This window comes from Lycorma delicatula, chromosome 10 (genome assembly GCF_047948215.1).
Source record: "Lycorma delicatula isolate Av1 chromosome 10, ASM4794821v1, whole genome shotgun sequence".
Taxonomy (NCBI): domain Eukaryota; kingdom Metazoa; phylum Arthropoda; class Insecta; order Hemiptera; family Fulgoridae; genus Lycorma; species Lycorma delicatula.
Window position 1 is genome coordinate 3,809,785 of NC_134464.1, and position 14,265 is coordinate 3,824,049.

Genomic DNA, 14,265 nt, shown 5'->3' on the forward strand with positions numbered 1-14,265 from the left:
AAAAACTTGAGCTCTTGATATAACCTCCTCTCCAAAAGCCTTCTGTAGCTTACCATAAGTTGTCGTCGCATTTTCACCCAACAAAAAATGGCATACTGTTGCACAATATTTTGCGGTTTCATTTCTGTGACGAGCGACACAAACACGTGTTCACTTATTACAGCACAACTCACGACTGAGCAGTTGCATCAATGTGCTGCTTGGACTAGAAGTAGCTTATAGACCAAGGTCAATGATGGTGTGCCTACGCAAGCTGCAGGGTTGCCACATCTTGCAAAGAAAAATCAGTCTCATTACATTATTGTCGCACCTCGTATAAGATATATTTATATAAAATTACAAATCATATATACAAAAAATATTAAGTCAATTAAATAAAATAACTATATATATATATGATGTCATAATTAAAAAAATTAAAATTAAATTTAAAAATAAAATAAAATTAGTAGAAATTTTATACTATGTAATCTGGCCAGCCAATCCTACATTACTGAATGGATTTGAATTAAATTATTCATATACATTATGATTATAACTATTTCTATCTAAAAATGTGCTGCCATCTGTTGCAGCTTTTATAAAAGTTTTAGATAAAAAATAGATCGTAATGTATATAAATAATTTAATTCAAATCCTCTCAGTAATGTAACATTGGCTGGCCAGGTTATATAGTATAAATTTTCTATTTATTTTATTTTCAGCAGTTGGTAAAGCTATCAACATAGTGCTAGTGAAATGATGAAATAGTTGCGATTTAACATTTTTTCTGAAGCCGTTTTCTGTTAAAAGTGATAGCAGGAACGAGGCTGCATGCCCACTTGCTTCTCTTGTTTAGATCCTTCAGTACACAAAATTATTCAACTTAGATGTTTATAGCAATACCGTACAGAAATAAAGTTTCAGGTCAAACAATGAAACACAGTTTTTTTTGTATTTTTTTTTCATGCAATTGAATGGTGTAATCATTTTTTTTAATTTTTTAAAAAATGAAATAAGTTATCAGCAATAACTGAACAATTTATTGTTGCAAGTCATTTTTTTTTTTTACATTTTTGAGCATGCTTTGGAATTGTGATTATAGATTTTTTTTTATTTTACTAAAAAGTATATGCCAAAATAATTTTTGTATATGTTCAATAATTTTTCTTTGATAAAAAAAGTGTTTTGGACATAAAAAAAATGAATATCTCAAAAACTTCTTGATTTTTTTTATCTAAAAAAATTTGTGGTTATTTAAGACACAGAAAGGTTTACTTTCACCAAGTTACATCAAAATTAAATTATTTTTGCAGAAATGAAAAAATAAAAAATAAAAAAAAGAAGATTTTTTGCATTTTTCTCTGAAGTTTTGAGTTATGTTAAAAAGTGACCTTTACAAAAGTTGTAGATTTTTGCATGATTACAACTTTTGTATTGGTTATTTTTTTTTACCTCAACTTTCGCTGGAAAGTTGAATAATACCATTTTTCACCCCTTTTCAACCTCCCAAATCAACCCTCCACCACCTCAGCTCACACATTTATTTTTTATGTTTATTAAGCCCCTTTACCATTTTCACATATTAAAGTCCAGGTACCAATTTTGTTTCTTTAGGTGTAATTTGATTAGGCTATAAAATAGTTGACCATATTATGAAGGTTTAAAATAATAATAAGCTCATACCTGATGAATAACCACATAATAAAACACTTAATGAGTAATATACGTAATAATACTTCTGACATATATAATTTGAGTGGTATTTATAAAATCGTATGTAATGATTGTGACCATAGTTATATTGGTAAGACCACTAGATCCTTTAAAATCAGATTCATGGAACATTTTAGAAGTTATGAAAAAGGTAAACCGGGTTTTTCAAATGTATCAGATCATTTAATTAAAAATAAACACACAATATCAGATATTCAGACAAATTTAAAATTATTATAAATTTAAAAAATGCAATATGGATAAGAATAATAATTTTTAACTTAAATGAAAGGTTTTAAATTTTTGTGTGGTTTTAAAGTATATGTTAAATTTAATTAAAAAATTAATTAGTATAAAAGTTTTTTTAACATAAAGTATTAAGTGAATGGGCACTATGTTGTCATGCATTCCAAGTTTTTGATGGTTTTGTAATGTATATAATGTATGCAGCTAATGATGCAAATCAAATTCACAAAAGTGCTTCTGTTATGTAATGAAATAAGGTAAGTCATCCTATTTCAATTGTTCTATACTTAGGGGTTAATCTGCATATATATATACAGATTAACCCAAGTATATAAATATATCTTAATTTCGTAAAATAATATATATATATAATATGTAGTTATTTTATTTAATTGGCTTGATATGTTTTTGCATATATAATTGTAATTTTAATATTTTTATTTTAATTTAAAAAAAAAATTGTTTAGTATGTAATTTTTGTATAAATATATCTTATATACAACTGATGATGTGGGATCCTGCGAAAGTGCTTTTGGAATAAAAAAATAAGAATATGGGTTTTATAAATATTGACTTTAGAAAATTCAATATATGTATATACATATATTAATTTAGTAAAATAATTCTCTTTTTTTTGTCCATATCTTCCTCTGTACTAATTAATTCCAAAGGAGTAATCAATCTGCAAACAGAGTTTGATAATATACTCTTATCAAAGCTGCTACAAATAGCAGCACTTTTGTTCAATATTAGGTAAAGTTTATATTGTATTACTGAAGTACTGAATTTAGTAACTGACCACAAACATATTTAAACATATTTTATTTAAATTTTAATGCTTTTAAGGATTTTTTATTATTTGACTGCATATATATGTCATATATGTAATAATATTAGTGTTTAGTGTTTTATTAATGTTTTAATGTGTAATTAATTTTTAATTTTAATTAACTGATGATAAGGAATTTCCTTGAAAGCGCTTTTGATATATAGAAAAGAAAGAGAAAAAAGAAAATTAATAAGATAAGGTAAGAGCTCTTATTGACTCTGTACTTTGGTGGATTGGGCTGAATCTTGTTTTTGCTTAAACAAATAGTTGTTACTTTATATATATATAATGTCAATGGTGAGTAGCTTACTATAAAAAATATACCCTTTTAAAAATTGAATTTATGAATTTTTTCTAGTTTTTCAGCTGCAATATCTCCGTTGGGGGAGACAGATAAAAATCTGTAAATTGCATCCATAAAAGGCTTCTATGGTATCAAAGTTCAATATAAATTTCAACTTTGTATTAAACTTACATGACTTCCTTGTACACCTTTTAAATTTCTTATACACATTCTTTGCTGCACTTCATTTAAACTTATTTCATTTGAAAGTGAGATACAATCCTTCAATTCTTTAATGAAGTAGACAGTTACACAATTGCTGAAATATTAGTTTTTATTAACATCAAATATCTATACGATTATTAATTCAACAATCATACATGAAATATTAGGATAGAGTAAAAGTCCATTTATTACTAGATCTAGTCCACGTATTACTAGATCAGTATTATTTGTGTCTTCATGAGTTGCTGATTAACAAAAGTTTTAGATTTCTGCTGTGTCGTATAAATAAAAGTTAATAATAATTAAACTATTTCGTTTAGTGAACTCCTGTATATTGGCTACAAATCTTAATTTCAACCTTACGGTGTAAAATATTCGGTTTTTATTATTGGATTATTTGGTGAATAATCAAAAATAAAAAAGAAACAATCATATAGGAAAAAGATAATAACATGAAGAAATATATTTCAAAAAACCGACAAGAAGATGAGTATGATATGAAAAGGAAGAAAGTATTAAGAACAAAGGAAAAATTAAAAAATTAAGAGAAGATGATAAATATAAAGAGGAAGATAATGTTAAAACCAAAGAAAGAATAAAAAGATTAGGAGAAGATGATAATTATAAAGAGTAAGAAAATGTTTAAATCAAAGATAGAATAGAAAGATTTAAGAGAAGATGATTAATGTAAAGAGTGAGAAAACAAAGACAAATGAAAGAATAAAAAGATTAGGAGAGGATGATGAATATAAAGATAGAGAAAATTTAAAAGATAGAGAACATGTACACAAATTAAGATCAGAAGAATTATATAAAACCAGAGAACGATTAAATGATTGGCAACAAAAAACAAACAAAATGATGATCAACTACGACTTAGGGAGATTATTGTCCAACAATATCAGAGGAGTAATGAACTAAAAAAAAAAAGAATTTTTTGCAATTTATTAAAGATCGGGCAAATATGCCTCGGTGTATATGTTCTTGTGAGGGTGTGTTTTTCAGTCACTCTGTAGTTAACTTTAATGTTGATAAAATTAAACAGAAATTCAGAATAATTAAATAAAATTAAACAGAAATTAAACTAGAAAATCCAAAAATAATAAGATTCTAAATTATAATTTTCAATTAATATTAAATAATCAGATGTTTCACCAAATCTATTACATTTACACATATGTAATAATGCCTATTAAATTATATATACACATTTTTAAAAGTACATAAAATTTTATTTCACTAATAACTTCTGATTTTTTTTCATATTTTTTTTTATTGTTCTTATTGAATTATTAATTATTGTACAATTTTTTTTACAATCATGGATTATAAATTAATGAATCAATATATAAAAATTTAAAAAAAAGAGATGAAGTCTGATTCGAAACAATGTGCCTTCCCCTTGTAAGATCCAAATATTTCATTAATTAAAATCAATGAAAATAAGTACCTCTTGATATATTGTTGAAAATCTCTCAACGAGGGCTTATTGCTGCAGTTAAGAAGTCCAAAATTACATTTTTTTGGATTTTGGGTTTTTTTTGGTCCAGTTGATTGCAATCAAAATGGGAGGTGCACAAGTAGATATTACAACAGTCCTAAATCTAAAATTTCAACATCCTACGGTTTATAGTTTTTGATTTATGTGAGATACATACATACAGATGTCATGTCGAATCTAGTCGAAATGGATATTTCCATTGAAATCTGAAAACCGAAATTTTTTGCAATCATAATACTTCCTTTATTTTGTGCAAGACAATAAAAAAATTGTGAATTCGACCAGAAAGTGCTTGATTTCCACATTCGGATAAACAGGCATAATAGTATAATAATTCAGTTATTTAAACATATATCAAATTAAGATATCTATTTTGATAACAATACAGGATATGCATTAAATTGTAAATATTCATGCAGTATTATATAATGTTAAATTTAAAGGCCATAATGAAATACAAAATCTTCAAAAATGAAACTAAAACAGCAATTAGGTAATATGTTTTAAATTGTTTCCTCGAACTACTTTAGCACTGAATTAACAATTAATAAACTGGCAACTATATAGTGTCTTCTCACCTTTAATCAGTTTCTACTTTAATGCTGATTTAACATCTATGAGATTTCTTCACAAAGTTTGGCTGTGATGTTAAAAGTGGGCCCAAACATGGTGAATCTAGACGAGTCAGCTTGTTGATCAATATATTTTTGACTGTCAGCCAAACTTGGTTTTTCATTTCTTTGGAATGAAGTTCTTGGTCCTGGTGGATGATAAAATATAATATGCAGGCTTTGAAGTTGTGAATCTGTTTCTTCATTTCGAAGTAAATCAAGAGGACTTTGAGTAAATTGAATTATAATACAAAATTATCATTGTTGCGACGCTTATTTTGTTGGTATGAGGATAGTATTTTTTGTGTTTAAAGACTCAGTCAAGCAGTGATCTGAGTGTATAATCTAATCGATGTTAGATGGGGAGAGTTTTTGTGCAAAACCTTTGCTGTTAGAGGAAGGTGCAGGTATCGTGTTTTTGAAAATCGATTATGTTTGTAGTTGACGGTTGTAATTTATGGTAGGTGGTTTTGGTTGGAAGAGGCCACACAAAAGTGATAATAAGTTCTGTAAATACACTGATGGAAATGTGTGCAAGGCATTTGCATTCTGACCGATTTCAAACTGATGAATGTGATGTGTAAGCTAGATTTTGTTATGGATTGCTTCTTACTTCCCCCTATGCCAGCACAGGCATTTTTCCCATGACTATGCAGAAAAATACTTTGTGATAGGACATATTTATAAAATTATCTTTATTTTTACATTTGCTTGCAGACCCACCAGATAAATAGATTAATTTTTTTTATAGAAGGATTGTATTTTTTAATGTAATTTGTTAATTGAAGTTGAAATGTATGGACTGTTTTGGTATTATGTTCTAAATAATCACTTATGACACAAAAGCAAAGGCTCTTTACTAGTTCTTGATCTTTATAATAAAACACGAATGAACTATTGCCTGGTTGTTTACCCAGTGGTGCCCTTGTGCTTCGTCATGTTCAACAAAGGAATAGTTTTCTGAAAAGTCAACCAGAAAAAATGCATTGTTCACTATCTATCAAGATTTGATTTTTTTCTTTAAAAAATCTTCCTTGTAATTTTGCAATAAATAATGAATCTTTAGAGTTTCAAGTTTAACAATCAATATTTCAAAGAATTCTTGTATTTTACAATTGTCTTCATTTCAGTTCTGTTTTGTGTTACCCATTGTTTGTATTCTTTATTGTCTGGCATTGAGTTTTCTTCAGACATGTCAACTAAGGTCTGTTTTCTTGGACATTCTTTACATTTTCCCGTCATACAATTATAATTATCTGTTTTGCATACCAGAATTTCCAAAAGATCAGTGGTACTTATTTTCATCGGTTCCAGAGTTATAGCCAAATAAAATTTGAATTAATGAAATATTTGTATCTTACAAGGGGAAGGCACATCAGTTCAAATGCGACTTCATTTCCTTTTCTTTTTTTAACTTTTTTAATCATTAAATATATTGATCTGTTAGTAATTATTAACCTGTGATTGTAAAAAAGATTTTACAGTAAATAATAATTCAATAATAACAATAAAAAATTAAAAATATCAGAAGTTAAAAATGAAATAAAATTTTATGTACTTTTCATTTAAAAAAAAATGTGTGTAATTTAATATGGATACAAGGAAGTTATGTGGTGTTCACATCAGCTTTTTCGATCAGATCATCATATTTGTTTCGTAAATTTTGAGGATTGTCATCTGGATTAGAAGTAGGAATTTCCTTTTTAAATAAAACTTCAAAATATTTTCTGACTGGTAGAAAATTTTTTCAGTTTTTGTTTTGAAGGCTACAGATCTTTTTTCTTCACTTAATTTACTAATATTGCAAATAAACTATAAACCTAGAATAGCACAAGCCGAATGTACCTTTATTATAAATTCTGATAAGTCATAAAATTCTTCATCTGAACTTTCAGTATCCCTTTCTTTGTACTCCATGAATATTTTATAGTAACATGTTAGGCACAATGATTTTCCGGTATTTGGTTGACAGGAATGGTTATATTCCTAGATTAATGATCCAGAGTTTTTTCGGTAAGCTTTTGTTATAGACTCTTTATGTTTTTTGAAAGGATCCGAACAAACATGGCCATAGAGAGATAAAATTTTTTCAAGTATCTTATTTCATGATATTTACCAGTTGAAGTGACCTCAGAGTTCATTCTTAAAGAAAAAAACATGTTTTTTTCTTAACTATAATCTTTAATTGATTTAATGTCTTTAGGAAAAAATTCATACACAGTTTTATGGCAAGCTTCATTAGTAAAAACACCTATACAACACTGAAATTTTATTTTGTAAAAGGTACAAAACTGTACACTTTAAGAACACAGAGTAAAGTGAGACAAATATTGGTGAAAGGGGAAAACAACACACTGTGTGCAGGCACAGACTTGGACTACTTGCAGCAGCTTGAGTGAGTCTATACAATCCTGGAACTATCTACAAAGAATTGTGATTCAATAATTAACTATTAACAGTATAAATTGTGTGTGTGTGTTTGTGTGTATGTATATATATATATATACATACATAATTAATCTTAATCTACATATTAGTTGTCATTCAAAATGCTTATTCATTTCTATAATTTAATTGGTTTATAAATACAGAGTGATTTATAAATCATCAGTGCAATCATCTCTCAGGAGGTGATTCTATACTCAAAAATAAGAAAAAAAGTTCATATAAACATAGGTTAGAAAATATTTGTTAGTGAGTTTCGTCTTGCGACACATTTAGCCTTGCTTTCACTATGAAATTAAACCATATTAAAATTCTTGGATTACAAATCAAGGGGTAAATTTGTTCCTTGTTATGGTTTTTGACCAAAGAAATTGAATAAAAACGGTTCCAGACCTCTATCTCACTTAGGTTTTAAGAAAAACAAGGTAAAACATGAAAACGTTTTGTCGGAAAATACACTTTTAGGTTTGAAATAAAATTACTTTGTTAATTTACCGATAAACAAATACAAATTTCTAGCTTTTGTAAAGTAATTAATTCTGAGAAAATTTATGTAAATAATGTCTATTAAAATTAAACACAAATTAGAGTTTCAACTTTAATTAGAAACAAAACACAGGAACTGGATCAGAAAAGATGATTTTAAATAAAACAATTTTCATCAGTGTTGAACAACATAGTGTAAATGAAAACAAATAGAAAACTTATCGGTAACTGAAAAAATTAATAAAAAATAGATTTAAAAAAACAAAATTAAGTACTTTTTGTTTTTTTTCTATAAATTATTAAATATCAAAATGAGTTAATTAGATCCAAAATGATAAAATGGGTTAACATCAAAATAATTAAGCTGTAAATATTTCTTCAGAGCAGTTGCTCAATGTGGCTCTCATTCTGGTCAGCGCACAGTTCAGCACGACGAATCCATGTTAGCCGGGCACGTGTAATAGCATCGTTATCATTCGTAATAGTAGCTTCAGCTTCTATTATACAATGTCTCAGTTCTTCTTGTGTGTGACTTCATCCAACCCCAAAGGAGAAGGTCCGCGCTGGCATGAGATTTGGAAATTAAGGTGGCTATTTTACTGGTCCGTTTTGACCAATCAGTGATGGTGCACCACCATCACTGAAAAACCACATCTGTAAGTGGAATATCTTCCAATAGTTTCATCAGATTTATTTACAAAGAATGCAAATACCGTTCTCCACAGAGCCTTGGCGATAAGAAAAAAGGCCATATGAGATTGATATTGAAAGAAGGCCATATGAGAAGAAGAAGACCACACCACACATTAAACGAAAAAGTACGTTAGAAATGACATGTAGAAGTCTCATGGGGATTTTCTTCTGCCCAAGTGTGAGTGTTTCAGTAATTTACAATGCCATTTCTTGTACGGGATTCAGCAGTAATTAAAATTTTACTTAGGAAATCAGGATGATGTTCACATTTTCTAATTAACCATCGACAGAATTTTATCCGTCTGTCAAAATCAGGTGGTAATTAATAAATCTTGTCACACTTTGTACGTAATCTTGTCACACTTTTGATGCTCCCATCATGTCTGCCAGATTCTTGATTGCGAAACATGAAAGTAACCAGAAGGTGCTTGAAGTAGGAGATACTTGTACCACATTCAATACTACTTCTTCAGCGTTAGCATTTCTCTCAAAATATTCATGACCTGCATCAAATCATTGTGGTTTAAGGAGACCTGTTTCTTGAACTCACTTCTCCAAAGCCTGAAATGTTTTACAATCCTGTATTTTTTGATCTGGATAATTTTCCTCATATTCATTCACAGCAGCCAATCCATTTTTATTTACTTTAACTAAATTAACAACATGTCCCTTAACTTTCCAAATGAAAATGTCAAAACTCCAAATGTCAACAGCAAAATGAAAATTTGTGGTTTTACCCATTGACTGACTGAACATAAACAGCACAAACACCGTTTAAATGAATATTCATTTGCTAGACACTAAACTTACCCACCGGGTTGGTCTAGTGGTGAACATGTCTTCCCAAATCAGCTGATTTGGAAGTCGAGAGTTCTAGCGTTCAAGTGCTAGTAAAACCAGCTATTTTTACACGGACTTGAATACTAGATCGTGGATACCGGTGTTCTTTGGTGGTTGGGTTTTAATTAACCACACATCTCAGGTATGGTCGAACTGAGAATGTACAAAACTACACTTCATTCACACTCATACATATCATCCTCATTCATCCTCTGAAGTATTATCTAAACGGTAGTTACCAGAGGCTAAACAGGAAAAAGAAAGAAAGACACTAAACTTAATTGTTGATCAGGTGTTATTGCCAACCTATGAAAACATAAACATTTTTTATGTTTTAGAAGGATGTCTTTCAAATTTATTTATTAAGTTAAATGCGGGTGTATGTATACATGTATACTAATTGAATTAATTTATTGTATTATCATTATTAAAAATATAGTTTATTTTTTATTTTGTTAACAGATTGTCATCTGTAACCACCAGAATTCAGAATAAAATAAATAAATGTCTTTCACCATTTTGCTCACCTGTATGTTTAATAGACCATATATTCACTGAATGCCATTTATTCTGTTAGTTATTTAGACTTTTTATCCCTGACCGAACAGAGATGGTATTTGTGTTTGGGGTAAGAGGTTTTGTGTGTGTGTGATCATTTTCTTCAAAAACTACTGTACAGATTTCAATGCAGCTTTTTGCATTACACATGAATCACTTCAGAACAGGTTCTTAGACATGTTTTATGCAGTTATAGGCCACCAGGGGCGCTGCAGTAGATGTGTTTCTCTAAAATGTCTGCCGATGTTGATGCGGTTTTTTGCATTACATAGATATTACTTCAGAGCAGGTTCTTAGATTATTTTTATTGTTATAAGTTGCCAGGGGGCACTGCAGTAGATAGATTTCTCCAAAACAACAGTAGATAGGTTTCAAAAATTGTTAATTTTGTCAGTTGTGTTATTTACATTAGATGTACCAAGAAAATGTTCATTTTAAGATTTCAGAATTATACGTTGCAATTTAGCCAATTTAAAAAACTGCCTTTTTTAAATGCAATCTAAGCGACTTCATTTGAGCATCACTAAATTGAAGAAAGCAATCTTCCATGTGTAAAGAAATAGATTAATTGTGGTATTTTAAAAATAATTTTATCAAATTTGTTTTTGTACAGAATGTTTTACTTGAAGATGAAGTGTGTTTGGATGGTATTAATTTCACTGATCCAAATTCAACACAATTTCCTAATTTAACTGCTGTTGAACAAGCTGCTATATTGGCGCTCTTGTAAGTAATTTTAATTTTTATATGTAAATGACATACTTTAATGCTGAATTTTTTAAAATTATTATGTATTTGTTTTTCTATGACTTTGTCACAGTTGAACATTTTACCTTTTCTGTATAAATTTGTAAAATAAGAATAAAAATTCTAAACAGAGCTCACATCTCGTAAATAAAACCTTTTGTATCTATAATATCCAAAACAATTAGGATATTTTTTTAAAAATAATTTATTTAATTTTTATTACTACTGTCCTAAATTATACATTTTTTCATGTAATTTAACAAAATAATGAAATAAAAGATGAAATTAAATAGCCTCTTTAAAAATAACTAACCCGTACTAAAAAAAATAAAAATACTTTTCAATTATTTAAATTTTTACCCTTAAAGATCAGCACCTACTTTAAAAAATAATCTGAGTTGAAGTGGTATTTTTTTTTTTACTTTTTAGTACTTTTTTGCATTAGTTTTTTTTTTTTAATATTATTTTATTTTTTATATTTTTAGAGCCTAAAAATGTAGACTTATAAAAAACTTTACATGAGAAAAAGTTTAGTTTAGAAGAAGGAGAATTTAAAGAAGCAATGTAATGAACATATTGAACATTAGCTGTGACTAAAGTGTAGCAATACGTATTCCTTATTTTTTATTTAAGTATCCAGAGTTGCCACCTAGTCAGTGATTGAAACCCACAGCTGGATAATAAAAATTTTTTTTTGTACAATGTTTATTAGTTATATAAAATATAAAAACATGAAAAAAATCAACTTCTAAAAAAATACAAATAATAATGTAAATATTAAATAATTTTTAAGCAATGCGAGATAAAAATTTAAAAAAATTCATAAAAATCACAGAACAAAATACTAATAGGTTCATATTTTATTTATTGCCTTAAAAATATTTTATTTATTGCTCCACGCTGCTTCCAAAATCTTTTTATTTTTTATTATTTTATTGAAAAAAATCAGTACAATTTTGTAATATTTAAATTATTACAGATTAATAATTCTGCCTTTACTTTTTCTGCTGTTTATCTGTTTCTTTTATCCCACCATAATTCATACATTGAAGAGAGAATTCTCTCAATATTTGCATTGGATGTTGGAATGCAAGTATAAATTCAATTAATTTTTTTACGTTAGGAAAGTTGCCTTTTCGTAATATATATGCCCATACTTGTGAGTTACTTTTCTCCTTTTTAATGTTCTTTTCCAAATGTTTCACTATTTCTTTAATAGTGGAAATTTCATCAAAAATATCATCACTGTTTTCTTATAAGTTTATTTCATTTATATATTTATCTGCTTCTTTGAAATGTTCTTTTAAACCCTACAAACACACGGTATAACTCAGTTTCATCACTGTCTTCTTTTTCAACAATTAAGATGCGTTTTATGAAAATATGTAAGAAAGAGTGAACAAAATAAAATAAATCATGAATTTTGTTAGGGATATTGTATCATTAATGCCATTTTCATGTTCGTGCATGAATTTCCAGATGGTGGGATTACATTCATCTTCTCCTTGATTTAAAAAATGAAGAGTTAGCATACCAATTCTTTAGTAGTTTATCAGTTGCTTGTACAGACCCAACTACCTTGTTGAAACATGTTTCAATATCTGAAAGTACGACTGGTCAAGAAAATCAAAAACAGTCTTTTAGTTTTCTGGTATGAAGTGCTGGATGAAAATTTGCTGTAAATTTTTAAGACCGACGTTTCCATATTGTATTTCATTGTTTTTTATGCTTATTTAGCAGATATGAATAATATGACAATTACCATTAGCGTTTATTAAATTTTTGTTATTTGCTTGTAATTTTGTAAAAACCGAAGAATCGCATCCAAAGTTAACAGGTGCATTATCAGCTCCAAGTGAGGTAATGTTCTTAATATATAATTCTACATGGTTAATTGTTGATTGAATAATATTAAAAATATCTTCAGCAGTTTCGCCCCATGTCTGTTTAAAATCTATGAGAGCATGAACAATAGGTTGCTCGTAATCATTTACATTAAAATGCTGAATTGCAATTGGAAACGAACTTTTTATTACCTTTATTCAAAGCATCAGTAGGAATACTAAACGGTAGATGTGTCAACAACTTTTTTAATTATTTCAAGTGCTTAGGGAGCCAAAACTTTTGTACCTGAGACTGTTTTCGTCTGCCCAAGTCTTATGTTTTTGCACATCATATAATCAGGAAGTGTTGTAGCATTAACTTCAGTTCCACACATCATGGATAAAAAGCTGTTATGTGACTTAACACGTGATAAACTTGTGATAATTCTGCTGCTGCTACTTGATCTTCAAACTTGGAACATTTTGGTTTAAAAAAGTTTTCCAAATTGGAGGTACAAGCAAGTAAAGTTACATTTTTTTTATGACTATTTGGTTCCATATGCATTTTTACATCTTTTATGCCATTCCATTTGACACTAAAGGTTATATTGCATATCAAACATCTCTGTGCTTTTTATCGTCTTCTTAACTGTTTGCAACCATTTTTTATAATCTGCATGTTGTAACCGTTCTTGATTAAATTTGCAACTTTGTCTCCTCTTTTTTGTTTCAGTTGTCATATTTCCTATTAAATTATAAAAAATTTAAATAAACATTTTATTTAAAAAAAAAAAACCATAATGCTATATTGTATTTCCCCATGTATATATGTTGTATCAGCGTTGTGGTGATTGTACTTCTGGTTGTATAAAAAACGTACAGCAAAATAGCACACTAATGAGATGATTGAACCGCAGGATTGAGAAGTTATTTTCATAAATGTTAGATTAAGAAACATTTTCATTTTCACAGTCACTCCTTACGATGATATTTGGAACTAATATCACCGTAAATAAAAGTTTCTCAGTTCTCATAAAAGTTTTTTTTTGTAAATTTTCAATTTCGAAGAAAATCGGACAAATCATCCAATTACCAGATCATTATTCGAAAAACCAGATTATCTGGGGGAAAACTGGTCAGGTGGCAACACTGTAAGTATCTAAGTTTTCCAGATTACTTTGTGTATTTGTGTAGAAGTATTTTAAATATGAGAATGGTATCAGCCTATATATATATATATATTTATTTATATTTAAATTCTCTTAAAGTTAACCATCTACTAC

At 28.2% G+C, this 14,265-nt stretch overlaps 1 protein-coding gene across 3 annotated transcripts in view; it reads left to right on the forward strand.

Moving 5' to 3' along the window:
- The window catches only part of LOC142331063 (tetratricopeptide repeat protein 27), a 97,600-nt gene that overhangs the window by 18,422 nt on the left and 64,913 nt on the right, over positions 1–14,265 (forward strand). For all 3 annotated transcript variants that reach the window (XR_012757881.1, XM_075376711.1, XM_075376712.1), the window contains exon 7: positions 11,026–11,138. Coding sequence is in view for 2 of the 3 variants with exons in the window: in XM_075376711.1 (XP_075232826.1) it covers positions 11,026–11,138 (113 nt within the window). In the remaining variant the exon portion in view is untranslated. The remainder of the gene's footprint in view (positions 1–11,025; positions 11,139–14,265) is intronic.